The sequence below is a fragment of the Scophthalmus maximus genome, chromosome 2 (assembly GCF_022379125.1).
Source record: "Scophthalmus maximus strain ysfricsl-2021 chromosome 2, ASM2237912v1, whole genome shotgun sequence".
Lineage (NCBI taxonomy): Eukaryota > Metazoa > Chordata > Actinopteri > Pleuronectiformes > Scophthalmidae > Scophthalmus > Scophthalmus maximus.
This window is the reverse complement of record NC_061516.1, coordinates 20,035,001-20,062,366: the sequence shown is the minus strand read 5'-3', so window position 1 is coordinate 20,062,366 and position 27,366 is coordinate 20,035,001. Positions and strand designations below refer to the sequence as shown.

The window sequence follows — 27,366 nt, the reverse complement described above, 5'->3', positions numbered from 1 at the left end:
TCAAACTGCTCTGGAGGCAGATGGGGCTGTCCATTACGATCCCCAAACTCACAGCAGCAGCCAGCAGATGTGGCAGGAAGGAAGGAAGGCTTGCGGAGAAGACTCTGGAGAGAAAATCTAGGCCTTCCCCTCTGTGCAAGTACGCCTGGATGATCACACCGACGAGAAATCCACAATCCAACAAGCCCTCCGTGTAGGCCGTGCCAGCGAGCCGCGCAGCTGCGGACGGAAATCTGCAAGTATCTCCAGTATGTGTCTATATCTCTGCATGTGTGTGAGAAATGTCAGGGAAAGGAAGGAGAGGCCTACGTGTACGTTTTATATATTTGTGGGTCTGTTAAGAAAGCTACCATTCTTTCATGTAGGACGACACATCGGTTTCTCTTAGTTACTTTTTTACTGAGACCATCCATTAAGACATGAAGTAAAAGCATAGGGTCACAATATCTTGTTTTTCCAAAGCTGAATTTAGCACTGTACAGTAGATATTTTAGCTAAAATAACTAAAAACAGTATAGTTATTGTGTCATTCAGATATGTTTTTAATCTTTTTATATGAACTGTGTAAAAGAGCTTTATATATAAAGTTAAGTCAATCTCATTCCTATGATCAAAAACGTATACGATTGCCTCAAAGGACTAGCCTTAGTTTTACTTCTTACAGTATTTATTTTGTCACGATTATGTTATTTATGTTATTACTTTGATGAAAATGTATACTGTTAATGATATGGGATAATAGGAATTAGCTCACAAATCTGCCTTGAAAGACATGACAAACACCCCTTGACCATTATTTATTTACCATATAATTATACCATAATATTTTTATAATAACACAACAATAGGTGATTAAACGTTTTAGAATTACTCTTAAACACCACAGTAACTTTTTGGAATAATATGATTAGAATATTGTTGGCATATCATAGAAAGCATAAAACTAAGAATTATACAATAAAATGTACTAGATGGACTAATGCAAACGTTGACAGTGATTTACACATGTTGCCATTGATCAGGAGATATTTCTAATTCAGTGTTTTTGAAGACTGTTTCTTGTCAATGTATTGCTTTGAATGGCACAGTAGGGTATTGTACAGTAACTTCTCCCTGATCCATGCAAATATGAATAAATTAAACGTTTTCTTCCCCTTCACTCTCTCCCTGTCTCCAGCTTTCACCAAAACAGTAATCCCAATTTGGAGGTGTAGTTGTTGCCATGGTGATGTGTGCTAACGGATAATGGGGCAACTGTTAACCTTTGACTGGTAAAAAAGCCCCAAGCTGAGGGAGGGGAGGGAAGCAGGGTGGTGGCAAGGGCGGTGGGGGGTGCAGGGAAACACACACACACACATACACACACACACACACTGGGATGTCCGAGAGAAAGGAAATTCACACTCATTTCCTCCGTGTGGTTTCGGTACAAATCAACAACATCCTGTCCTTTTGTGAATCCTGCCTGCCCTCATGCTGGTTTGCGTTTCAGAGGAGGCGTTATTGCCCCCCCCCCCCAAACCCTCAACCCCCTTCTCACCTCTCCTCCTCCTCCTCCTCCCTCTCCTCTGTTTTTTTTTTTACACCACCATGGAAGAAGCTGTAGTCATACCTCGCATTGTTGCAGAGGAAGGAAGGACACGTTCTCGTCCGCAATAAAGCGCTTTAGATAGAAGAGGAAGCAGCACTATTTATCCTGATCGGGCTGAGGCATGCAGCGATCTGAGAGATTCTCCTCTTTCGTCCAGTACACACTGATCATGGGTTAGGCAATGAAAAATAACCACCGTTTCTATGTAATAAACCCACATTCTCCCAGGTGCGCCTTGCCCATAGACGATCATTTTGGCACCAATTCGCCAGGATCTAAGAATATTGCGTTGGATTTGCCAGCGACGAAGGAATAACTCGTAGTTCATTGCAGACGTCGCCCACTCACATCTCGCCTCTCTTCCCTCTCCTCCACCACAACAGCGTCTCGTTAACATGGAGCAGGAAGCGCCAGCGGAATAGATAAATAAATTATCAGGCTAAAATAAAGCGAGAGTGGCACCACGGACGACGAGCCGGCTCTCTATGTAAATCAGGCCTGACATTGCCCTTGTGACCAATAAAAGCCCCCATCCCCTCATCCCCTTCTCTCTCTCGCGCGCGCGCGCGCGCACACACACACACACACACACACACACACACACACACACACACACACACGCGCGCGCACACACTGGCTTCATTCGCCATTTCTTCCCATTCATAAAAAAAACCCTAGGCATCGCGCCTGCGCAGTGCCATTCTGAGTCCTCCCCATTCATAAAAACGTAACCTCCGCATTTCGGCCCTCCCGAGTCGCTCTGCCCTCCCATTCACAAAAAAGGGAGGGAGAGAGGGGGGGGGGGGGGGGGGAGAGAGAGAGAGAAAAAAACGCCGAGGCATCTGCGCAGTCCCGTCCCCTCTCCTTCCCTCTACCCTCCCATTCATAAAAACTCACTTCCCTCCCCTTTGGTGGTTGCAACATCATACCCAAAGCTCTGCGTCCACAACCGCAGTCGCATTTTACGCACCAGCGAGTGGAGATTAGTGCCGGAGACGCGCTCTCCTTCAGCCCACACCGTGCCCATATTAGTTCCCTAATATTTGGACTAATCTCTGCTCAACGGTTGTTGTTTTTTTTGGAGCTATACCCACTCGCTTGGACTGGACTTATCACCTGCGCGCAGGAGTCGTGCGCAACGAAGAGAATGAGAATTCTACCCTGAAAGCGCAGTAAGTGATCACCTCCCGGCGTCTCCTGGTCGCTGAGTGCGCGTGACTCGTGAGCGTCGTGCGGCTGCACAGACCCCGACTCGTCCGCTGCCTACGCGTCGCCCCGTTCCTCCCCAAATCCACTCGGAGACGCGCTTTGTAAATTCCATTTTCCCAACAAGCCGTTCCTCCGACTCGTGTATTTGCACGCGGGGTCAATATTTAACCACCGATTTGGTGCCACAAGCGAGGCTGCGGGGCGCAGCACAGGCGCGACCTGCCCGAGAGACGCCGTTTCCTCGGCGGCACACGCAGATTTTCCAACATTTCTCGCGACGATGTGAAGCGGCGTCTTTGAGCCAGAAGCGGTCTCGGTCCACTCTGTGATGCCCAGCAGGTTTTATCTGCGTGTGTCGATCTCGCTCGGCAGCCACCGCCGAGCTGGCACTCCGTGTAGGTTGAGTCAGGTGTTTCTGGTATCAACCACAAGAAATGTCATCTTATCTGCCCCCCCCTAATATATAGATATATAGATATATAGATATATATCTATCTATATAGATATATAGACATAAAAACACATGTATTTCTTTAATCAGCTCATTTTCGTGGCCAGTTGCCGATATGAGCCAGGATTACGCATCAAATTACGCACTTCACTGCCGCGGACCAAACACGACACCCACAGTGGCGTGTCCGTCGGCGGCACACAGTGTTCCGTTCCCATCGCCGTGGCTCGTACCTTTGTCACTTTGCACACATCGAGAGCGACGTGTTGAACGCGTCGTCCCAATGCCCAGAGAAACACGCAGTTCGAGCGTGTCGAGCGGCCGCCTCCGGTTTTTTTCTTTTTATGACTCAGTTCATTCACATATCGAAGGGAGGGGACGCGGACGCGCACGGACGCGCGCTCAAACACGCACCGCTCGCCGACTTTGAGCTCAGTGTAAATGGGTCTGGGTTTCTGACGATGCCAGCAAATGTCGCAACAGGTTTCTCAACCGGGCATTTGCAACGACGAACGGATCCGAGGGAGAGGGGCAGAGGAACGCGAGCCGACGGTCGAAGCGAGGGCACAGCGAAGAAACGGCCACTGCCTGGGGTTCGTGGAACAGCCCGTCGATACGCAGGTTGACGTGCGTGGATGGAATTCACGCCGTCTTGAAAGCGTTGTGAAAAAGCACACACTGCATCGGATGGTCTCTCGGAGTTTTGTGGCATTTATTTGGCACGGAGGTTACTGAATCCCGCAGATGTGGGTCAGTGGACGTGTGTCGCCTGTGCTGCGCAGTTTGTCCGCAATCCCATTTTGTATTTTATTTCTGTAAAGTAGGCTACAGATAAGGTCTTTCTGTGGCTGCCGAGCGATCACTGATGAAATGGATGCAGCCGACTCCATTCAGGCTCATCGCGATGGGGCGCACTGATTCATGCTTGCAAAACCGAGTGCAGCCAGAGGCTTTCATTCACAAAAAAAAAAAAAACCTGCAGTTCACGAAATCAGTTTCATTCACAATTTCCAATTACTACTCAGATGTGATCACAGAGGCCTACTATATGTCGAGAGAGACATTTTACAAAAGCTACAGTAGTATAGTTGAAATTTGGTGCAAGTAGGCTTTGTTAGGAATTCAGATTTGACTGTGTGTTTCTTCACAAAGACCTCTCCTCCTTTGCCTCTTTCGTTCATTTCGTCTTTGTCGAAGTCCCTTTTCAGGCAACCTTCTCCTCTCTTTGCTCAGCCTTGTTTTGCATCCTTGAGTCTTTTGCATGCAAGCCTTGCTCTCTGGTGCTCCCCTGCTCTTTTAGAAGGGAGGCGACGAGAGCCCAACTTCCATTGTTCTAATGTCAAAGTTAGAATGGAGGAGGTCTGAAAACCCAGTTGGTATTCACCCTAAAAATCAAGATCGTTTGGAAACTCTGATTATTGCAGAGATCCGGCCTGGAAAAAAATACAGATTTCTGTTGAGAGACCAAAACGCCAGATTGAATAACTGCCTTGGCTCTGGGAAACTGCTTGTAATATATGTCAGTTTTACATGCTGTCGGATGTGTTGATTTAAAGTCAAGTGAGCCCTTTAGTTCTTGGACAGTCATTTAAGGATTTATTATAGTCATATAGAAAAGTCTCAGTCATGGGGAACCTGTTCTAGTAGTTAAATATTGAGATAAAGCAGTGGTTAGTCATCAGCAGTGGAAATACAAATGTTGCAGGAAATTGAGAGTATGCAAAGGGTGAAAAAGACACGTCCAATACGCATCAACACAGCACAAGGCCTTTAGAAAAAAAGAGCAAGACCAACAGCAGTTGGATGCAAGTGCTAACTGTTTCCTTTGTTTCTGTTTTTGCAGTATTGCTAAATGCTGCTTTAGAGTGAAGACGTGCAAGGCACCAGCCTACACATGGAGTCCAGGGTTCCACACCACATCCCGGGAGTGTCGTCATCTGTCATATCACAGCCCCTGCTGGACAGTCGAGTGCCCTACGGCCGCCTGCAGCACCCCCTCACCATCTACCCGATCGACCAGATAAAGTCTTCGCATGTGGAGAATGACTACATTGATAGCCCAGCTGTCGTTTCCCAGCAGCCCCCGAGCCAGAAGACTGTAAACCGAAGAATCACCTGGCTTGGTCAGAATCAAGAGGCTTTCCTTGGGGCAAACCACAACCATCATCACAATCACCAACACCAGCACCACCAGCAGGGCAGGTGCGAACCTCAGCCTCAACAGGATACCACCACCCACCCTTGGATTTCCTTCAGCGGGAGGCCCAGCTCTATCAGCAGCAGCAGCAGCACCTCATCTGATCAGCGGCTGCTGGACCATGCTGCACCCACCCCAACGGTGGACCACCACCCGAACCTGCACCCCCACCAGGGCCCCTTCAACACAGTCACTGCCCGAACTCCAGGCTGCTTCACTTCCTCCGAATCTAAGGTCCTAACCTCCTCCTCCTCCTCCTCTGCTTCCTCCGGCTCCTCCTCCTCCAAATCGCTGGACCTCAAGTCTGCAAAGATGCCTGCAGGAGGCGTGTGCTCCACCGGTGGCCAGCAGGGGTTGGCGCTGATTCCTTCCTCCCCGGCCGAGAAGAAGCACCTCCTTCTCTGCGAGCACTGTGGGAAGTGCCGCTGCACGGAGTGTACGCTTCCCAGAACCCTACCCTCTTGCTGGGTCTGCAACCAGGAGTGCCTGTGCTCTGCCCAGAGCCTGGTGGATACAGCCACCTGCATGTGCCTGGTCAAAGGGATCTTCTACCACTGTACTGAAGATGAGGACGACGAAGGCTCCTGCGCAGACAAGCCCTGCTCGTGCTCCCAGGCCAACTGCTGCGCGCGCTGGTCCTTCATGGCGGCGCTTTCCCTTGTCCTGCCTTGCCTGGTGTGCTATCTTCCAGCCACGGGCTTGGCCAAACTGGGACAGAAGTGTTACGACAATGTTAGTAGGCCTGGCTGCCGTTGCAAGAACTTGCAGAGTGGCAAGAGTGTCCCCGTGTGCAAAAATGGAGGCGTGGAAGCAAAAGCTGGGACGCTAGAGAAGCAGCAGCAGCAGCAGGGGTCATGATACTGGACCAAACTGGCTGGCAGTGGCCGTACATGCTCGTTCTCTGTGGATAGGACAATCCAACACCAACCCCTTAAACTACCCCATTAATCTGCTGGAAGATGACTTATGTAAAACAAAGGTACTTAAATGGCTTTTCGACCTATGTTTGTTAGGGTGGTGAACAAAACGGGCCTGATCTGCGAGAGTTAGCTAGCTGAAATAGCTAACAGGCCCCCTGAGATGATTTTTTTTTTTTAAATTGTCGTTGGGGATTTTTGTTTTGTTTTTTTGTTTGAAAGAAGGACACAAGAGGAAAAGACTATATTGTGGGACTTACGTCTGTGCTGTTGTGCTAAGATGGCTGAAGGCACAAAGTCGTTGTACCTCTCTGCTGCTCTGTATTTCTCAGCTAATTTTGTATCGGCCACTAATCAGAAGCTGGTTGCGGAAATTTGGCTAACATAGAAGTTAGATGACGAAGATAAATCATCCGTGCAACCCCTTCCCACCCCCAAAAGCACAGCCCTGTGTACCCCCCCCCGAACAAACAGGAAGGCGACTGATTACCTTTACTGCGGCTTTATGATAGGCCACCACAAGAGTGAAACCACCACTTACTCCCTTACTCTCTCTGCTGGTAGGATGATCACCACCAACTTAGTGTCACTATTTTTCCTCCTATATCTTCAAAAATGCTAGCTTGGTATTGCTAACATTTGATCTCCGTGGAGGGCCTGTAAAAACTATCTCACTGAGACTGAAATAATGGTAATTCCCCATAATCCTCCCTCTGTGCCGCGTGGAAGTACTGCAAGTGAGGGAGAGAGATAATCACTTTACAGTGTGTTTCCTATTTTTGGGGGGTGAAGCACAGACATTCTAAAAGATTTTGGATGCCATTCACCAATCACCTCAGAGGTAATGCATGTCATGACCTGCATGCTCTAGTGTAATGGTTACCCACCATGCTAGAATTCGATGTGTCGTAGACAAATGTGTAAAAAAAAAAGAAAAGAAAAAAAAAGTACACCCAACCTTCTCAGGGACTGTTACAGTGATCCTCTCTAGAACTTGGCCTACTGCATGTAGATTTCTAAACTGCCTAAGAGCCCGGTCTGCTTCCTCTTTGCACAAGAAGGCAAAGAAACATTTAGGGGCAATAAGGCAATGCTGAATAATTTCAAACAAGGAAGCTAAGCGAGGGACAAACCGGCCAGAAAAATAATATGTTTCCGGAGGAGAGGGGATGCAAGTGACAGCGAGCGAGGAGGGGGAGAGAAGGCATAGCAAAGTCGTCGTTGTTGTGTTTGTATCTATTCAGCCTTTTTTTTTGTGTCGAAATCAAACCTGCCACTTGCACAACCTTTTAAGGAAGACGCAAACCCCTTAAAGGATGTACTAAAGCACAGTATTAACCACCTCGGCTATCTCACATTACATCGGCGTGTACTACATTTAGCCCACACACCCCGACCTCCCCCCTACACTCACACACACACACACACAGTGTCTTCATTAAAATCTAATCATTATGCTGCATAGCTGCATTAGTCAGACAAGTCTATCTTTTATCCTCAAAGTCTATTTTTGTGGCTTGCATGACAGTCTTAGGACTTTGCCAAAGGAAGCTAGCACACAGTAGCATGTCTCTGCTGTCTGAGTGATCACAGTTGTTATGCACTCTGGCCAAATGGAGTTGACGGCAGTTGGTTCTTAAAGGCACGCTGCCCTTTAACACAGATGGCCTTTTTTCTATTTGGCAAAAAGGCATACTAGCCTTTGTCGCTCTGTGACACACACACACACACACACCTCTCGTTCACATTGGACCCTTAACTTCCATTAGGGCACCTAACTTTTGCTCATACCCGCATTTGTCTCGTTGCACAAAGTTGATATTACACAGGAAGAAGAAAAAAAGGAAAGGAAAAAAACACACACTGTCCTTAGTCTTGAATGTATGAGGCAATATTTTCAAAACCTTGCAACCTAGAGAGAAAGGTGCCAAAACTGAGAATGATTGTGTGACTGGGCGAACGCCTAGTTTATAGTAGGTGGGCGGCAAAAAAATCACAAATGTTTTGACGATATATTTAGTAATAGAGCTATGCAGGTGAAATGTTATTTGCTGTAAATAGTTTCACAACATTTGTGTTCTTTAGAAGAGACTTTTAAATGTCCTCGAAAGATTGCATGGTACATTATAACTACAATTCAGTACAAAATATATAGAGAATATATTAGAGATATATATATATCTATATATATATATATATAGATATATATATATATATTTTGAGGGTAAGATAAAGATGTTTTTCGAGGTTGCGAGAAAAAAAGGAAAAAAGAGGGAGGGTGGCGAGAGGAAGGTTCGGCGAGGGGGGAACAAAAATGACAGGTGTTTCTATCACTAGCACTCGATTTAGAAAAGTGTACCCAGCAATAAAAGAAAAGCGCGAAAAAAAACCCAACCCCTGCTGTTTATGCTAACCCTGGCTCATTAGCAGTCGAGAGGCTAAGATAATTCCCCGGTTCCTCTCCGCGTCCTAAAGACTGTGGACTCATTGAATCCACACAGGGAACACAATCTAGCCCCATCCGGATCAACCCATTTCCTGCTGTTACTGCTCAGTGTCCAAGCTCGCTCCCCCCCCCCATCCCCTTCTTCAGGTCCCTCTTCTTCCCTCCTTCCTCCCTGAGAAATTGTCCAACAAACACCCCTGGCCTTGATTGACAAACACAGCTGCTGTGCATAAACTTGTCGTACCACAGAGACGGGACGGGACGGGGGGGGGGGGAGAAAGACAACTCTGTCTCTCCCTCTCCCCACGTCTCGCCGTTTTCTGCCTGCCTTTGTTTTTCTCTCTCTGGAGATGTGTTCTAGTGCCATCCTTTTTTAACCAGTGGACCTCTTTTCTCAACAATTGTTGCCTTTCTTTTTCTTTAATTCCTCAGATCCGGTGATGTTGATGTTTTTTTCAATTCACATTCGATTTATACTTTAACATGTGCTCGCTATCGCCTGTTCAGGGTGTGGATTAATCGGCAACAACGACAACTCAATGATTAAAAACCGTTTGTTTCTTTTCCCCTTTGCTCATATGTGGGCACAGATGGTTTTTTTTTGCTGTTTTCAACCTGAAGAGGAGGAAATGTCTCATACAGCTGGGTGATGCTACTCCATTCCTATTTTTTGCCTTTGCAATGTCAATGTTGGGGATTAAGAAACGAGATCTGTGCTTTTGTTTTGTTTAGATATAACAAAAAGAAAAAAAAATCTCTCATATAAAAGGTTCCCTTTATAGATATATTTATTTTGAAGTTCTATTTTATATAGTATTTATTTAGATGCCAACTTTTTTGTTTGTGAAGAAAGCTTATGTCGAAATGGAATGTACATTGACAATGGAAATATATATTGTTAAATATACCAGGCTGTTGTGTCCTTACTTTTGTGAGTAGTTTTTAAGCCAAATAACACACACACGCGCACACACACTACTTCCAGAGTGACCATGAAATATATAATAAGTGGGATTTTGAAAAGAAAAAAAATACACATTTTATGCAATGAAATGAAACAAAATTTTCTTTTCCTTAAACCTGATATGACAAAGTGAGTTCAATCCTGAAGTAACAGAGAATACATTTGAAGATACTATTAACTTCTCTGTTCGTACTACACCTGTAGTGAATATACTTCTTCGGCCACTAGATGCTGATTCATTTATCTATGAATCACTGTCTAAAACATCATTCTCTTCGCCAGCCTTTAGTTGTTTTACACTTCAACTTCCTGAGGCCCCCCTAGCCCTTCCTGTGTGTGAGTAGGCCACGCTCTATAAAACACAGTGTAGGCCAAATATAGCAGCTTGACCTTAAAGCCAAAAGAAAACATTACATAAGTAACAGGAAATAATTCATAGACTTCCTCTGAAGACGTAACACGAGACCTGAACCAGTGAGACTTCCTATCAGGGACTGTACTCGTACAGTACGTGATGGCTGCTGTGGCTGTGTTTGACTAACAGGTTAAACCAAAGTTTGAATCTGGATGCGTAACATACCTTTGCCTCTAGAGCGCCTGCTTATGAAACTTGAACCCACACAAAATATTCCTGCTGTCACACACACACAGAGAGAGAGAGAGAGAGAGAGAGAGAGAGAGAGAGAGATGTTCATCTATGACTTCAGGGGACATTACATTGACTAACATTCACATCCTGGAGACTGACTGTAATTTTAACCATAGCTTCTATTTGCATAATCGTAACCTTTACTCTAAACATCACCACAGCCTAATCCTAAACTTAACCAAGGCTTACCCTGTCTTCACCTTAAAAATGTTTTTATGATCTACTTCATGGGGATTTCCTTTTGGTCCCTTTGAGAAAGACAAGTGTGAAAATACACACACATACTGTCGTCACCGCCCTCCCCCCCCAAACCCAAGCCCACCTGTGCTGTCGTTGCACCCGAGGCATTCTTCCTCCCTCCTCGCACCTGGGTAGAGGAGAGGGGAACAAATGAGAGAGTAATGGTTAGATAGGAGAAGGAAAAGAAGAGAAGAGAAGAGTTGATCTGGCTTTTCCAGCATGGCGTAAAGAACATGTTTCCGCTGCAGAGGCCCTGCAGGCGCTGCTGTGTCTGCTCCAACAGGTGAGATCAGAGACCGACCTGCCTGTTCACCTGCCGGTCTGTCGGCACCCACCTGGGACAGCTCACACACGCACGCGCGCACGCATGCACACGCGCAAACAAACACCTGCATTTGACTTCCTCCACACCTACATTGTCATCTCCACCCCACCGTGCCACATGTATATCATCAACACAGGAAGCTTCGGCTCAAGCAGGTGAAGAAGAAACCGTTTATTATCAACTACTGTTGTGGCAGGCTGGATTCACTGAGGAACCGTTCCTGGGTCAGAGCCTGTGTGTGTGTGTGTGTGTGTGTGTGTGTGTGTGTGTGTGTGTGTGTGTGTGTGTGTGTGTGTGTGTGTGTGCGTGTGTGCAAATAGTTATTTGTGCTGTGGTTTGGCCTGCTGCACCATCCAGAACGGTTCGATTTTACCACGGGAGACAATGCAACAGACACAAGCCAGAGAATGTTAGGAAATCATATTTGATGTGATTGATTTTTTTTTTGTTTTTAGATATGCCAAACAGTGTTAGGGGGAAGCTAGAGTAGTGTGTCACACTGTAGCTGCTGTATGTTTGTGTTTGAGCATCATTGTGCAATGTCAAGAATAAGGTCGTCACACCCAGCGCACATACACACATCAGCTGTTGTTGCTGCGAACCATTTCTGTTATACTGGTTCATTTCTCGCAAATGCAGAAATTCACAAATCCAAGCATTGTGGTGTTACCGGGAAATTGCATGGGAATGAAATATACTTTATTTATCTCACAACAGGACATTAATTAAAAAAAGATAAAGAGGAAGAAGAGGAGAGGAGTAACAGAGGGGTCATTGCATTCAGTAAAAGTGTGTCAGAGCTTCGGAGGCCCCCCAGGCTGGATGGGACTTTGTTCCAGTCAGGACACATGTAACGAGTGTGTGTGTGTGTGTGTGTGTGTGTGTGCAACCGTCACCCACATATGGGTTCTACTGAAACTACTGAAAGCAGCAGCGGCGTTGCGATAACGCAGGACAAAAGGATCATCAGGTGCAACCTCCGAGTGACATAATCTGACCTGACCCGCCTCTCGTATTTGTTTTCTTATCTGCCACATTTCACAACTGGCAGAACTTGTACTGCAAAGTGCCAGATCACCGTATCGCCGCGTGCGTCGATGTGACCTGAGATACCACTTAAAGGGGCAAACCGCCACTTTTTCACTCAGCGGGAATCTGCATAAAGGCAACATGTGTTAGACTAATGCTCGGAGGCTGTGGGGAAAACCACATGCCCGTTTCCTGCAATGAATAATGTTTCCCCTCAGCTGGTCCCCGAATCCATTGGAGATTTTCAAGAAGCTAACTGTAGTTTTGACTTTCCAGCACTTATGTGCATCAAGTCAGCTCAAGTAAATCCCCTGCAGTTTGCTGTTTAGATGACATATTGCAAAAGTCATTTTCACATCTGGCGTAGTGCTCAACCGAACCCCCTTGCACCACTGACTAACCCCAGATGCACACACACACAAACTTTCCTCTCTTTCTCTTACCCCCATTATTGATTTATGGAATTTCTAAATGCAAATAGATTTTTGTAAACACAGTAAGTCTAACGCTGGCCATTTGTCCTGCACGACATCTCCTTCTTGTGTGACAAATTGTTGCTTAGGTCGGGATCAAACTACACAATATCAGACCAAACAACTGACCCAAACCAATAGACGGGGGGCATTTAGAACTCAGATTAGCTTCAGGCATGGCAATTAGTCATTTTATTCTTTGTAGAGTGTCATGGTGTGGAAAACAACTCCTTCTGTAGCTACACTACGACTCACAAAGCTCCGGGAAGAAAAATAAACATGTCATGTCTTTGTGGGCTTTCTTTTGCCAAGCTTTACAGTTTAGACAATCGGTCTCTAGTCCAAGTTACAGCAGCTCCATGATCACCAGCGAGCATTTGGAAATGCTTACACGATTAGCAGTTTTCAGTCACTTTTACAACACCGTATATACGGTTGAGTCCCAAAAGTTGACTTTTGTTTATCTGTTTTTGTTTGTTTTATTACTTTTACAGTTTCCATTCCAGCTAATTGGAAATGGATAAAGATAAATAGGTGGATGGAAATGCATTTGGTGACATGGTTGGCTGCCTGCAGGTGACTTTGTGGGGGTGTGTGTGTGTGTGTGTGTGTGTGTGTGTGTGTGTGTGTGTGTGTGTGTGCGCGTGCATGCATGTGTGTGTGTGAGAGAGAGAGAGGGTTTTTAGAGTGTTCATAATGCATAACGTCTGTAATGTAGTTTATACGGTATATGAGGCATATATGGCAAGTGCATGCTGCTTGAAAATGGAACCCCTGACATTTAGACCTGCAGACTGCAAAATCCTGTTGCCTCTCACTCACACACACACACACACACACACACACACACACACACACACACACACACACACACACACACACACACACACACACACACACACACACACACACACACACACACACACACACACACACACACACACACACACACACACACACACACACACACACACACACACACACACACACAGGCACAGATGTAGAAACACACACGGTATCTCCTCCTCGGCCCCCTCCCTTCCCCTCCTCCTTTTCCCTCTGTGGAATTCAAAAGTAAAATGAACCTAAGTGTGACAGGACGGCTTCAGCTGCAGGAAAAACACACATTTCAACACTCAGGAAGTGGCCGGGGAAGCAGGGAGGAGAAGTGCAGGAGCTGCTGGGACAGTTGGAGGAGGAGGAGAACAGGGAGCGAAGGAGGAGGCGGTTGTTCAGAATTCTCGGAAGCTTGTCTGATTCAAAGTTATGCGCAACAACATGGTCAATGACAGCTGTAAATATTATTTCGATTTTTCATGAATAATTTAATCCTTCATAGCTATTGTCAAACATCCAAATAGCTTTTATTTCCAATCACAAACCAGAGCAGTCTTTTTTTTCTTTTTTTGTGGAACAAAATATTACTCAGTTCACGGTTTAAGTATTCCTTTGAGGCCAAGGAGGCGAGCGAAGGAAAAAAAGACGGAAAGAAGAGGAGAAAAGGGAGATTATCCACGATTTTTAGTGCCACAGTTGCCTGCCTACCAGCAAGTCAGCCAGGCAGTCAGCCTGTCCACCATGAAGCCAGTCACCCAGCCAGCAAACAAGCCAACCGGCCCATTTCATTCAGCGGGGCCACTGGCATGGGACCAAGTAATGCCACGAAACAAAGAGCTACTGTCTTGCATCACTTCCCCTCAGAGAGGCCATCCAGGCCGCAGCCTCTTATCGCCAGGCACTGCCAGTCTGCAGCGCACCAAGGCCTGCGCCACAGCGGCCTCTTTTTACGGCTTTCCATTACAGCCCCTCTCCCTTTATACCACCATTATACGAACCCTGTACCCAGGGGGAGGGCTGCGTGTCGACAAAAGGAGCAGCACATAAAAAGACAAAACAAATTAAATCCATCAAACAGCATTTTTTTTTTTTTTTTTAATTGGATTTCATCTGAGCTCCAAACGTATGAAATGACTTTTTTTTTTACCCTAGGTTTTACTGGCTATAGATGAAGATAGATAACATGTGATGTTACATAATGTTCACACCAAATGCATTAAAAGGTTAGAGAAATAAATTGCGCAAAGGAATTCACAACCCACTTTTGTCAGTGGACCCCTTGCTTCAAGACCGCAGTCGAGGTTCTTGGATTGACAGCTGACACGGGGGGGGGGGGATTGTAACATTTGAAATATAGAATTGTGGTATTCCACACGTTATTCTATATTGTACTGTGATCCCATTGTTTTCTTAATGCAGAAGTTAAGCAGTGAAAGTCTGGAATCTTAATGGGCAGCTTTTGCGCCTTGCTCTTGATAAGTATTCTGCCGGTGTAGTTTGATACTTCCTTCCATTCCACAACCTCTGTGTGTTTCTCTCTCAGTGTGTGTGTGTGTGTGTGTGTGTGTGTGTGTGTGTGTGTGTGTGTCATGGATGCGTGTCTGTTTTCAACAGGCCCTGTGGCTGCCTAAGGGGGGTGGACATGTGTAAAGGAACAGTTGCATTCCTTTCAGATCCTCCTCTCAAAGGGAAAACACACACACACACTCACTCTCACACACACACACACACACACACACACGCACACGCACACGTACACGTACACGTACACGTACACTACACACTCTTTCAAATCTATACAAACTAAGCTTACAAGAACACACAAACCTACACCCTACTCTCCCCTCTTTCTCCCTCTTTTGCCTGCTCGTTCCCTCTCTCTTTTTTCTGAACAACAGTGAAGCAAGGACGGTCCCCCGAGGCATCGGAGGGGCCAAAAACTGAACCAACCAAACTTGGCTTCCGACCCCGGAGCAGCGACACGCCCACTTGGCGGCGGCCTGCAGTGCATTCCTGGTGAGAGCATTGTCAAAGCCAAGCACTTCCTCTGGAGCAGGGCCAGCCCCACCACAATAACATTTCATACATTTATCTCTTGGCCTGAGACTCTTACACTCAGTTCTGATACAAACAGTGATGGTACACACACACACACACACACACACACACACACACGTGCATATGCACAGAAGAAATTGCGTGTGCGTGCACGCGCACACACACACACACACAGGATTTCAAAACACTGTTTTGATTCCCGTCTTTGCTCTCATAGCTCTCATATCTCTCACTCCCCTCCTCGCTGTCCAACTATTCATATGTTCTTTCTCTAATCTTGTTTTCCCTTTCCTGGAGTGAAGCTGACTTATTTTTTGTCTCTCACGATTTCAACAGATAGTGAATAACATCACCTTCAGTCTGACCTCCACTTGTTACGGGATACAGCTGACATCCTGTCCTCCTCAGCCCCATGGGTCTCTTTACTTGGACTCCTTCTCAGGTGGAGAAATTACCTATAATTTCCTCGAAAACTTCACCGGTAAAATTCCGATTCAGTGAATTTTCCTGGGGTTTAGGTTGGACACTCGGTTTGGACTCATTTAAGTCTGGAGAAGCTTTTGACAAGCTTCTGCTTTAGGTCAGCACCAACATTGGAGAGCAATTTCATCACACACACACAACTGAATCAGTCTTTAAACGCCGCACTGATTGGAACATCTTTAAGCCATCACGCTGTCTCTATTTACAGTTGCATGTTGTTGTTTTATTTATTGTCATTGCGAAAATTGAGGCTGAGGCTGGTTTCTTTCAGGCTGGAGGACAGTAATTACAGAACTATATGAGAAACACATTACAAATACTGACAGTGGTGAACAAAAACAAAAAGTGCATACCCGTTTGTCTGGGGCGGAAAAGCAACAGGCTTTCAGGAGCGTGTGAGCCAGAGTCGTTTTTGATTTGGGTTTATTCACTATAAATTATATTAATCATTAGTTGACAATTATTCGTACTTTTTCCTCTGTTGTAAATTTGATTTGCAAAAATACAAGTCAAGCCCAGTATATGCTTGAATTGAATGAAATCAACCAGGGCTGCTACAAACAAACATTTCCATCATCAATTTAGTCACCCATTATTTTATTTTATTTTTTATGAATCAAACATAATTTGGTCTGTAAAGTGATAGAACATGGTGAAAGGTTCCTGCCATAACTTCCCAAAATGGTGAATTAGAACACATTTTATTTTAATCCAAAAATATGCGAATTGACTTGACTTTGCATCAAATTGAACCACATTTTGATTTGAACCCAATTTAAAAGATGGAATAAAAGTGATAAACAGCTGAATTCACTTCATAACTTCATAACCAGAGCATCACACACTGTATAACCACTGCCCTTATGTGAATGTTTTGTGGCAATAAGGTTCATTCAATATCATGAGTTTAACTTTCAGAGCTAGAGTGGCTGATAGAGCAAAATATGAAGAGGAATCTTAAACATAACTGACGGTCAGTGATTCCTTAGATTTACCACGAGGTTCAAAGGTTCAAATCCACATTGTGGACGCAATGATGGACTCAGGTGGGAGAAAAGACACAAGGACGAATTAAAGTCCAATTTGTCTTGTGGCCAGTTCAAAGCACCACATACATGATGTAGAAAAATGGGTCTCGAAATATTACTGAGAAATGGTGGGGAGTGTCTCTGCTGCTCTGGGATTTATGAGGTGCGCTTGTGAGTTATAAAATGCAGTCAAACAAAATCCAAAAACCAGCGGCAAAATAAGACATAAGGAATTCTGACGTACTGGTGGACGTTGGTGTAAATGAAACTCAGTCGCAGCAAAGTGTTTCTGTAGATGTCGCTGAGATGAAAACCATGTGGAAAGAAATCAGGTTACACATCAGACTGGACGGGAAGCTTACGTGAAGTCCATCCTGTGGATATGCACTAACTATGAATGAATACACACGTGCACAAAGCCAATCGACTAATAGACACTCACACTGAACCTGAAGGGTTGTGATGTGTTGTAATAAAGTTACAGCAGCTCTGTGTTACAAATCCAACAGTGACCATGACAGACACTGAAATCATGATGTTGCACACATCCAGAAGAGGAGAGGAGAGCAGAGGAGACACTTGTGAAACTTTCCCCTTGTAAACGTCACATGGTTCTATGGTCGGTCGCTAACAAAATGCCCTCTGTCTGTCCTGTTAACATACATCTGCTTAGTCAATATCATGAGCAACAAGGAAAATCTCCATGGTAACCCTTTGGAAACAACCAACACCTCGCCATCTCTCACACTAGCTCACCTGTGGGCAAAGAGAAATGAGGTCAAGTCATGTTCTCTCAGGTATGTGCGATTTGTGTGCATTGGTGCCCAGTTTGTGCGTTTTTGTGTGTGTGTGTGTGTGTGTGTGTGTGTGTGTGTGTGTGTGTGTGTGTGTGTGTGTGTGTGTGCATGTGTGTGTGCGCGTATGTGTGTGTGTGTGTGTGTGTGTTTGCGTGTGCACGTTTAGGACCTCAGGGTGGGGTATCTTGGCATGTCTCACTGTGGTTCAATGTTTCCTTTTAGCCCTGTTGGCACTGTCGTGTTCCTGTTGGCTGACCTTTTCTCTTCCTGTGAAGTTCCTGTCATGCATTCTCTGTTCACGAAGGTCACAGGTCTCTTAGCTGAAGCCAGTCTCACTGTAGTTCAGAAAGAGGTATATTATCCCAGATTAACAGAGATGAATATTTGAAATATTTACGTACATGACAGCAAAGCTGGAGTGAGAATCAGTTAAAGTTACTAGCACTCCCGAATCCGAAAAGCTTTACAAATAAACGCGATTCAAGTAAGTCATTCTCAAATGCTCGTCTTAGGGTATTTCCAGACATGAACTCCAGAAAATGTCCGGAACCAATTGCTGTTCAAAGAACGCAGCAGGAGATTGTCCGAGTCAGACGGGTTCACAACAGGCCATTCAGACCTAAAGGGATGTATTTGCGTATATAGTTTTTTTGCGAGTCCTCCAACCTTAGCAATGTAAAATGAGATACCGCTCTTTTAATCTGATTCAACAGAGCTCTCCATCCAGCTGCCAATCAATAGGCCTCGCAGGACCGAACCTCTGCAAACGTAGAGAGAGGAAATGAGTTATAAACCCCCTGGACTCACTTCCTGCCAGCCATTGTGAAAAATGTGATTTAGTTAATGGCTTCCAAGAAAAAGAATCTCGAGGAAACAACAGGAACCTATATAGTCGAGCCGAACCGCATATCTGCACGCACACACACGCGTCCGTGCACAGACACACGAATGTAAGGTATATTAGCAGTAAGTATTGTAAATGTTGTGGCTGCAGTGTTAGTCTGTGAGAAGTGGTCTGGCCTGTGAAGCCCTCTGGCCCACAATACTATTCCTGTGGTGTGTGTGTGTTGAGGGCGAGGATGTGGTCTCACTGAAATGCTTACGAGACGGATCCTTCAGACCCCCCCACGTACTTACTGCATCTTGCATATTAGTGGTAGGGAGAAAGAAAGAAAGAGGTGATGAGAGAGGAATCGTTCAACAGCCGTCTCTTCCATCGAGGAGCATTGGATTAGTGTAAATCTTCCTCAGTGTGTGTGTGTGTGTGTGTGTGTGTGTGTGTGTGTTACCTAGCAATGTACTATGATGCTGGAGGCCCATACCTCCATGAACTGTATGCCTTCACCGCTAAGGTCACACATGAACTAGAACTAATACTAACCATGTAGATGTAATGGAAGAAAAAACAAATAGTTTTAAAGTCATGGGTTATTTATCATGGCTCTGATGTAATGCTTTTACCCAAAAGAGGAAAATTGAAAAATTGAAATGCAATCCGGTCAAGCCTGGGTGAGTTTTTATCTAGATAGCAAATATGTATCCTTTGAGTTTTGGCACATGTACACTTGTCGGCAGATCATACAACGTCTTATATCTACTATGATTTGATACGTCGTTTTCACACAAAATTAGAGGCCAAAACCCTCTACCTCCCTTCAGCCACAACTCCGTCTCCCTTCACATTCTCAGCAAGATGCTAGCAGCCAGTTATCATTTCCACATGGGTGTCACATTTACATCACTGACTTGGTGCTCAAACCACTTCACTTAACGAACATGGAGGCCGAGCGGTGTCACGGGGAGGGTGTCACATGCGACATCATGAACACACACCTGGGCCGACTACAAAAACAAAGAACAGAGAAGCTATGACTTCGTTCTCTGCCCCACAATATCTTAACGTAGAAAATAACTGCTGGCTGCTTTATTAATGTTCAGAATCTTGAATGTATAACCCTTAAAGTTTGGCTCCTACTTCCAGGCTTGTTTTAAAGTATGTAAGGTCGCCCGACTGCTCGTACTTATTGCCGCATCAGGCTTAATGTGAGTGATTTTGAGAGCCCGGCAATTACATTGAGGAGTACAATTTTATCATAACCAAAAAAGAGAGATGGCCAAAACTACAAACACGACTCAAGTTGTAATAGAGGGCCAAAGTAAAACCAGAACTTCCGGGTTCTGTTCCAAGAGTAAGAAAACCTCCATTTCAAGATCCCACTGACATTTATACGCTAATAACTAACAATCCAGTCTTGGAACAGTCTTTCTCCACAGATTTTGTGTGCTCGCCTAACATTGATGGTAGTTTTAGTGCTGTTTTATTAAATTATCTAATATCATTTTTTTGTTTTTTTTACTGTTTACATTTTTTGTGGTCTTTAACAAACGCCATTTCCCATAAGCCATAACGTCACGGCTCGACACAAGTGAGTCGAGAGGCGGAAGTTAGGTCAGACACATTCAGCACTGTTGAAGTTTTCTACACAGAAGAAATTATAACTAAGACGCATATCTGTTGGAGTGGACGGTGGTTTTGTCCTAGAATATAAAAAGTAAACGCCAGGAGCATGTTTGATTCTTTGGTGAATGAGAGATTGCTCTGAACTACAAAAGCTAGTGGAACAAATCCTGGTCTGGGTGTAATGTTGTGAATTCGTCTCTCTATAAACCAGAATGATCTTTTAAAGTCATAACTATCTGCACCACGATTGGAGATGCTGTCCACTCTCTGCTACTGACAAATATTGATCAGTTTTCTTGTGTCAGTTTCTCTTAACTTCATTAACTTATGTTTACGTAAACGGGGTCCTTTCTGTGTTCATATGCCCTGAATTAGCTTATTGCAAACTAAATAAATAGATGAATAACTTGTGTAAATTACTGGTAACTAATTGCACCTTCCATGAATATTCTGTATTCTGCTTATGTTTATTCCTTAGTTGTATAGTTTTGCGTGTTTTAGATTTCTATATTACTATTTCTGCGTGCCTGATACCATGACATCTGTAAATCTATCTCTCTATCTATAAGATGAAACTGAAAAAATGAGATGAATCAGAATGAGATGAATCCCTTTTGTGTTATTTAAGTTTCCAATCAGTAGGATAATCCTCTAATTGTTCAAAATTGAATGTGTTTACTTTGGAGGGGAAACACAGCTAGAGATTTGCAGACCGGGAACGAGAAAGACAGAGACAAAAGGCCGAGAAAAGGGAGAGTTACAGAGAGGCACTGAGGGAACAAAGACAGAGCACCTGTTCAGCGACCTTGGCCATGACAAAGACACCTCTGTCCCACAGTACAATGACGTCGGGGACACTGTAACTTCCTGTGTCTGGTGGGACGACCAGACAGCACAGCAAGCTAGCTGTTTGTGCAAGCTGAATCTATTCACACACTGTCTCGCGCTCACACACTGTCTCGCGCACGCACGCACGCACGCACGCACGCACGCACGCACGCACGCACGCACGCACGCACGCACGCACGCACGCACGCACGCACGCACGCACGCACGCACGCACGCACGCACGCACGCACGCACGCACACACACACACACACACACACACACACACACACACACACACACACACACACACACACACACACACACACACACACACACACACACACACACACACACACACACACACACACACACACACACACACACACACACACACACACACACACACACACACACACACGCGCACGCGCACACACACACACACGCGCACACACACACACACACACACACGCACACACACGCACACGCACACACACGCACGCACACACGCGCATGGCGATGGGCAATCATCAAACCCAAAAGCTTGCTTCAATGGTCATTGTCTCCAGACACAGAAACATTTTTCTACACTGCGAAGAAGTCAAAACGGGCTCATGACAGCAACTTGGTCCTTTCAGTAAAAAAAAATGTAAACACTGCTGTGGCCGGCCCAATCAGCCCGCTTCTTGTAGCATTTTTCTGGCCTCTGCTTCCAGAGTTGAATGTCTTTTTTAATCGTCATAAATTTGCAGATTTTATGTTTCGTGTGTAAGATATAAAAAGGAGGGAAAACGGGGAAAAAAAGAAATGAATTATACCTATTATGAGCCACAACACTTGGCCGCCCCCCTTCTTCAGGGATATATTTTGGATGCTAAACTTGAGGCTCCTATCGCCATGGAAACAGCTCAGAGGCCATGGAAGAAATGTAGGTAGAATTTCTCAACTACTGTAGTTACCAATGGGAGGTCAGAACAAGAGAGAAAGTGGAAAAACAGGGATGTTGCTTTAAAGCTTATACATCAAAGGATGTCTTCCTCTCTTACCGTTTCTCAGGCCTCATAACTCAGCTCAGCAACAAGTCCATAATGTGCAGTGTTACATAATTGTCCACCATCTCAATGTCTGTGTCTTTGATAACAGGAAGGAGACTCAACCTTTTAAAATCAACAAAACCGCCCTTGGATTGTTTTCTATAGCCGTACAGTTAAAGGCAAAAGAGTTCCTGACGTCCTTTTCCTGCTGACAGACTTTTCTCTAACTTTCAAAATGCATAGCCAAACACAGCCTTTAGAAACTTGAAATAAGGAGTCAAATCTCATGTTTGACAAATTATTTCAAGTTGCAATTTTAAGGCTGTGTTTGGCTACAAGCAACTGCTATTTTGACATGCACAAAACAAGGTCTTGGTGTATCTTATTCATGCTGTTACAATAATTGAAAAATGATTTGAATATATTTCCCTTTAAAAATTGAACTCTATCTTATGATCTAACTATTGTTATAATAAAATATAAATGTACTTTAAAATGATGAGGACAAACTATGACCATAAAGGAAAAAAATGACAAATATACAGTATGTTTAGATACAAATCTATTCACTTTAACTTTAAACCCAATGAACACTTAATGCATGCTGATGATTTATGTTCCAAAAAATCATCGCCCTCAGAGGCAGATGAACAGATTTTTGCCGAGTTCAGCTTCCACTACAACAGCGTGTACAAGTCCGTGATTACAACCTTGCCGTTTTTTTTTCCTCCTTAAATGCAACTTCTGTAAACCAATTACATACATTCCAACTTGACCAAACCCTCTAGTAGCAGAGCTGTGTAACAGTCATTATGGCACAAGATATATGGGGAAAGAACAGGGAACCGAGCCTCGCCAATAGGACGGCACCATTGAAGTTTGATCCTGGCCACCAATTATGTGGTTGCTATGTTTCCTCTGTTGCTACCCTGGTATCTTCTTTTCACACGCCCGGGAGGAGGAGGAGGAGGACAGGGGTATGGAATATTGTAAACACATGTTGTATGTAAAGATGAAGTCAAAAATATATCATCGGTGTTGCAAAAAATAGAGAAGCTAATTGAGTAGCCGTTTTTTCCAGCACTACTGTGTCAGATTTTAAGCCATCATTGTTGTGGGTTTCCTTTTTTCTTGCGCAACATTTTTCATTTATTGACATATTTTACTTTAAAGTTTTCAACTCAATATTATCAGCCTTGTCTTTCTCTGTTAGAAACCCCACTCACACAAACACCTTCGTATGCAATGTATACATTAACTTTTTGCTCACTTGCACGCCATGACACGCCATGACACGATCATCTGCTGCACTTTCTGCAAAGTGTTAGTTAAGTGCCCACAAGTGATTGTTGCACCACAAGAATAGATATTAAATATGGAACCTCTAAGACCAAAATAACCAATCTCTATTGATTCCACTTTTTAATGGGTTAACGTTTCTGAAGGGCTTGTTAAGCATCCACAACTAGTGGCTTGATTAAAGAATAATGAATTTGATCATTTAATTTATAGATCAATTATGAGCCATTGTCAAGAAGAACTTTTGGGTTGCTAGAGTGAAAAATCCAATTGGCAGATGTTTGTCCTATTTGTTTGGTAGCAATGCAGTAATAAATGTTGGTGATCATTCATTTCATGCAAAAAATCATCAACGCTGCAGCTATAAATGCTAATAGATCATTCATTTTGATTGAAAGCTGTAGTCATGAGGACTGTGGTTGTGAGTGCTCATAGGTTGTAGGACAGCAGACTTTGTTCCAGACTGTGTTAATTCCTTTTCTAGGGATATGAGTCAAATCAGTAAGAGATTTATCACAGTGTGGTAATGTAGAAGTTTCTGTTATTAATGGTTCATAAATGATTCATACAGCACATGTGAATGATCGATTAGCATCTTTACAAAGAGCCTCTCACTAAAAACCTGAAACATGATGTTTTGTCAGTGAGTTTGAGTGATATGTTGAAAATCATAAAAATATGTACAGACATAGACAGTTTAAAAATCTATCAAACAAACTATGTATTTTTTTTTTATCTGATACATAAAAAACAAACAAATTAATCAATCTGTGTATACTCAGCTTTTGGTTGTTTGTTTTAATCCCATGTTGGATGTTGGCGCGATCCCATACCACACAATCTTCCTCCCTGCATGACTTATAACAATTTGTTTGACACAAAGAACCACAGATTTGCACAACGAATATTTGACATTTTGAAGGCTCGCACGCTGGCTCGTTCGGAGGCCCATGTGTGCTATGGTTACCCAGAAACCACTTCTCCCATTCCAAACTCAGAAGTACTTACATCTAAAGTGAGCTGCAGCAGTTTCAGTCTTAAGCCGACACGGGCCGATTAAATCTTTGCTCTAGCCTGACGGCGAACAAAGCAAATATGACAGTGAATTAATTTTCCAAGGCTTCCATTATTAATACAGTGTACACACAGTGGAGTACGGACATACTGTATAGTTTGCACACTGAATTGGAACGGTGAGAAAAATTGGAAGTGATTATTTTCCGAATTAATTAAGTGATGTTTACATCCTGCAAGGGATTAATGGGGGTGTGAATTGAGCCCTCTTTACACTCTGTCCATGCATTTTACGGTGGCGAAAAGATAAAGGAAAGGAATTTTTGGAAATACACTCATAGTATTTCTTTGCTTGACTTTCAAAATCTGCAAATCTCACAATTAAACACGTTGGACCTTGTTTATTTAATCCGCATAAACTGTGACTAGAAATTCTAAACCCACACTGCATGCAGTCCTAAATACTTAATATCTGCTGTATATTTAAAAAGTTGTAACTTTTAAGTGCAGGTGAATGTTAGTGATTGACTTATAACTTGACAGTGATGCTGAAAATGAGATTGTAAAACCTAAGATTGTGGGCATATGTGTGTTGTAGCTCTGGAACTTAAAGGGGCAGTATGAGATTTTATTCCAATACACTTTCTGAAAAAAGTCTGCCAATATTCACTCACGGTCTGCTAGCTGTTGGTTCAGCGTGTCTCCGCCCTGGCTCTGTAAATTGAAAACAAAAAAAGTTTGAGCCTCTACCAGAACAGTGAAAACATCAACAACATCGCTTAATGCCCCTTTAACTAAAGACCACTTCATTTGTATATGTGTATGTGCTTACTTTCAATGTATTTTCAAAGCACTAGCATTAGGTTAAAACCAACTTGCCTAGTTCAATCCAAATTGAATCAAAGCTGCTGGAGTTATCTCAGTGACAATCAGAGAGACGCACAAACAACACAGGTTACAGTACAATCGCCTGCGTCCATGTAGTGCGGATTAAAAAATGTCAATTTGTCATTTTAAGAGGAATTACTAAGAAAAAAAACCCGGAAAAACTAAGAAAAGCCTATTTCCCAAAATGCAAAATGTCAAACTATTCATCTAATCCAGAATAAAAACACTTAAAAATTGGTTGCAGATTTGTTGCGGTTAATGATTTATAAACAGTATCTCACCCACACTCATCAGCAGACACTTGGTAACTTCATTTGTTGTTCTCTGTTCGGCCTGTTCTGCACCATATCTTCTTCCTGTTAACAAAAGGGGATTTGTTTTTCCATGAAATTATTGTATTATTCAGATTGAGCTCAGATGACTCTGCTAATTAAGAATATTACACTGTTCAGAAGAAAAAAAATCCTTGGTTACTGTGCTTTTTTAGGATCACTGTCCAATCACCAAAAAAAAACTGTGTCTAACAGTATAATTGTAGGCCGTGATGAATTCAGAAATGCTGCTATAGGAAAACCTACACACGAGTGGAAAAATAAATCATGCAATTTCAATACTTGATTGTAAGAAACACACAGACAGATGCCAAAAGAGAAGTCATCCGCTTCTCTGTGACCTTAATCATCTTGTGGACACATGGTTCCCTTGATTTTCCAGATTCGGCCTCTCAAATATGCACATTAAATCTCTGCGGGATCGCTGGTTATCTCCTCTGATTCCTCTGTTGCCCCTTTCCTGTAACAGAAGGAGACGTTCACCCCTCGACAGTGGAAACCTCGGGACACCGAGTCCAAGCCCACAGGCCTCTCAGAGTGTCAGCTTGTAATATTGTGGCTTAATGAGGGAAGAAATAGCAGTGGTTACCCATTTGGTCTGAGTCCTCCTTCACTCACAGTGTGCTGTGTGTGTTTGTGTGCCGTCATTCGTGTGTGCGTGTGTGTGTGTGTGTAGGGCTAAATGAATGTGATTGTGTTTATTTGCTGGCTGTGTAGGATACAGGAAGCCTTGGGGGCCCAAGCTCTCGCTGTTTGTTATGGAGTGAGGAGGAGGTAGTGTGTGTGTGTGTGCAGGCAGTGGAAGTTATAGCCGTCTCTGCTGTCTATAACTGCTGGGCATGGAGTCTTAGTGGAGCCAGAGAACGGTGCAAGGGCAAACGCGCGCGCACACACACACACACACACACACACACACACACACACACACACACACACACACACACACACACACACACACACACACACACACACACACACACACACACACACACACACACACACACACACACACACACACACACACACACACACACGTCACAAATGGTAACACTTTATTTGAAACATATAGCAGTGATTTATAGCGGCCTAATGAGCCACTCAGCCCTTGAGCTCATTCATCCCTCGTGTCAACTCAACACAGAGTGTTCATGTTACATCTTCCTCTTAAATTAAATTACATCCTACATCAGTTTAACAGGCAGCCATGTCAAAATAAAAGCCCTCTTGTTTTCATAAAGTTTAGCGCACATTTTGAGGCAATTTCAGAAACTAGTGCAACACTTCAGGATGTTTGAACAAGGTCTTCGTACCATTTCCCCCCCCAGAAATGAAAAAATGCAGCCAAACAATCTCTGCCTATGGAGAGAAAAAGGAGAATTCCTCTAAGTTTTCTTTGCTTTTTCATTCTCAACATGCATCCCATCCAAAGAGCACTTCCAGGAAGCGCTCCTATAACCTAACATTTTGTTAACCTGACAACCTATTAATTTATTCCATTACAATGTACTCTTGCTAAACAATATCCACGCATGGCAAGTTAAGTTCATGTTTTTTTGTTTATGGAAACCCTGCTTGTTCCCTAACCGTGCATGAAAGTATTGTGAGGAAAGACCAGTGTGTCACTGTGAAACGGACCGTTGGACACGGATACAGATTGCTGCTTGTTGCAAAGAATTCCCTTTGCAAACAAGGAGTTTGAAGTCGAGCAAACCCCATAATATACAGATTCATATATCATCTCCAACAAAACCATCACGCCAAAATGTAGACTAATCAGAACGGCTTATTTCAGCATACTTACACTTTCTCAGCTTTTCT

The 27,366-nt window shown here is 43.9% G+C and overlaps 2 protein-coding genes across 5 annotated transcripts in view; one reads left to right on the top strand and one right to left on the bottom strand.

Moving 5' to 3' along the window:
- Positions 1-27,366, bottom strand: part of LOC118300637 (rho GTPase-activating protein 26-like) — a 149,916-nt gene that overhangs the window by 114,027 nt on the left and 8,523 nt on the right. For 2 of the 3 annotated variants that reach the window (XM_035625218.2, XM_035625217.2), the window contains 4 exons: positions 25,502-25,572; positions 25,003-25,042; positions 10,747-10,791; positions 10,356-10,409 (listed from right to left, as the gene is read on the bottom strand). In XM_035625218.2, the coding sequence (XP_035481111.2) occupies positions 10,356-10,409; positions 10,747-10,791; positions 25,003-25,042; positions 25,502-25,507 (145 nt within the window). In that variant the 5' untranslated portion in view covers positions 25,508-25,572. The remainder of the gene's footprint in view (positions 1-10,355; positions 10,410-10,746; positions 10,792-25,002; positions 25,043-25,501; positions 25,573-27,366) is intronic. The other variant, XM_035625219.2, reaches the window with a different exon arrangement.
- On the top strand, positions 2,492-9,718 carry spry4 (sprouty homolog 4 (Drosophila)). Of its 2 annotated transcripts, none has more exons than XM_035625220.2 (2): positions 2,492-2,763; positions 5,095-9,718. In XM_035625220.2, the coding sequence occupies exon 2, from the start codon at positions 5,146-5,148 to the stop codon at positions 6,304-6,306; it is 1,161 nt and encodes a 386-aa protein (XP_035481113.1). In that variant the 5' UTR covers positions 2,492-2,763; positions 5,095-5,145; the 3' UTR covers positions 6,307-9,718. The 2 variants fall into 2 exon arrangements, with proteins under 2 accessions (XP_035481113.1, XP_047183786.1); XM_047327830.1 differs by lacking the exon at positions 2,492-2,763 and adding an exon at positions 2,826-3,844.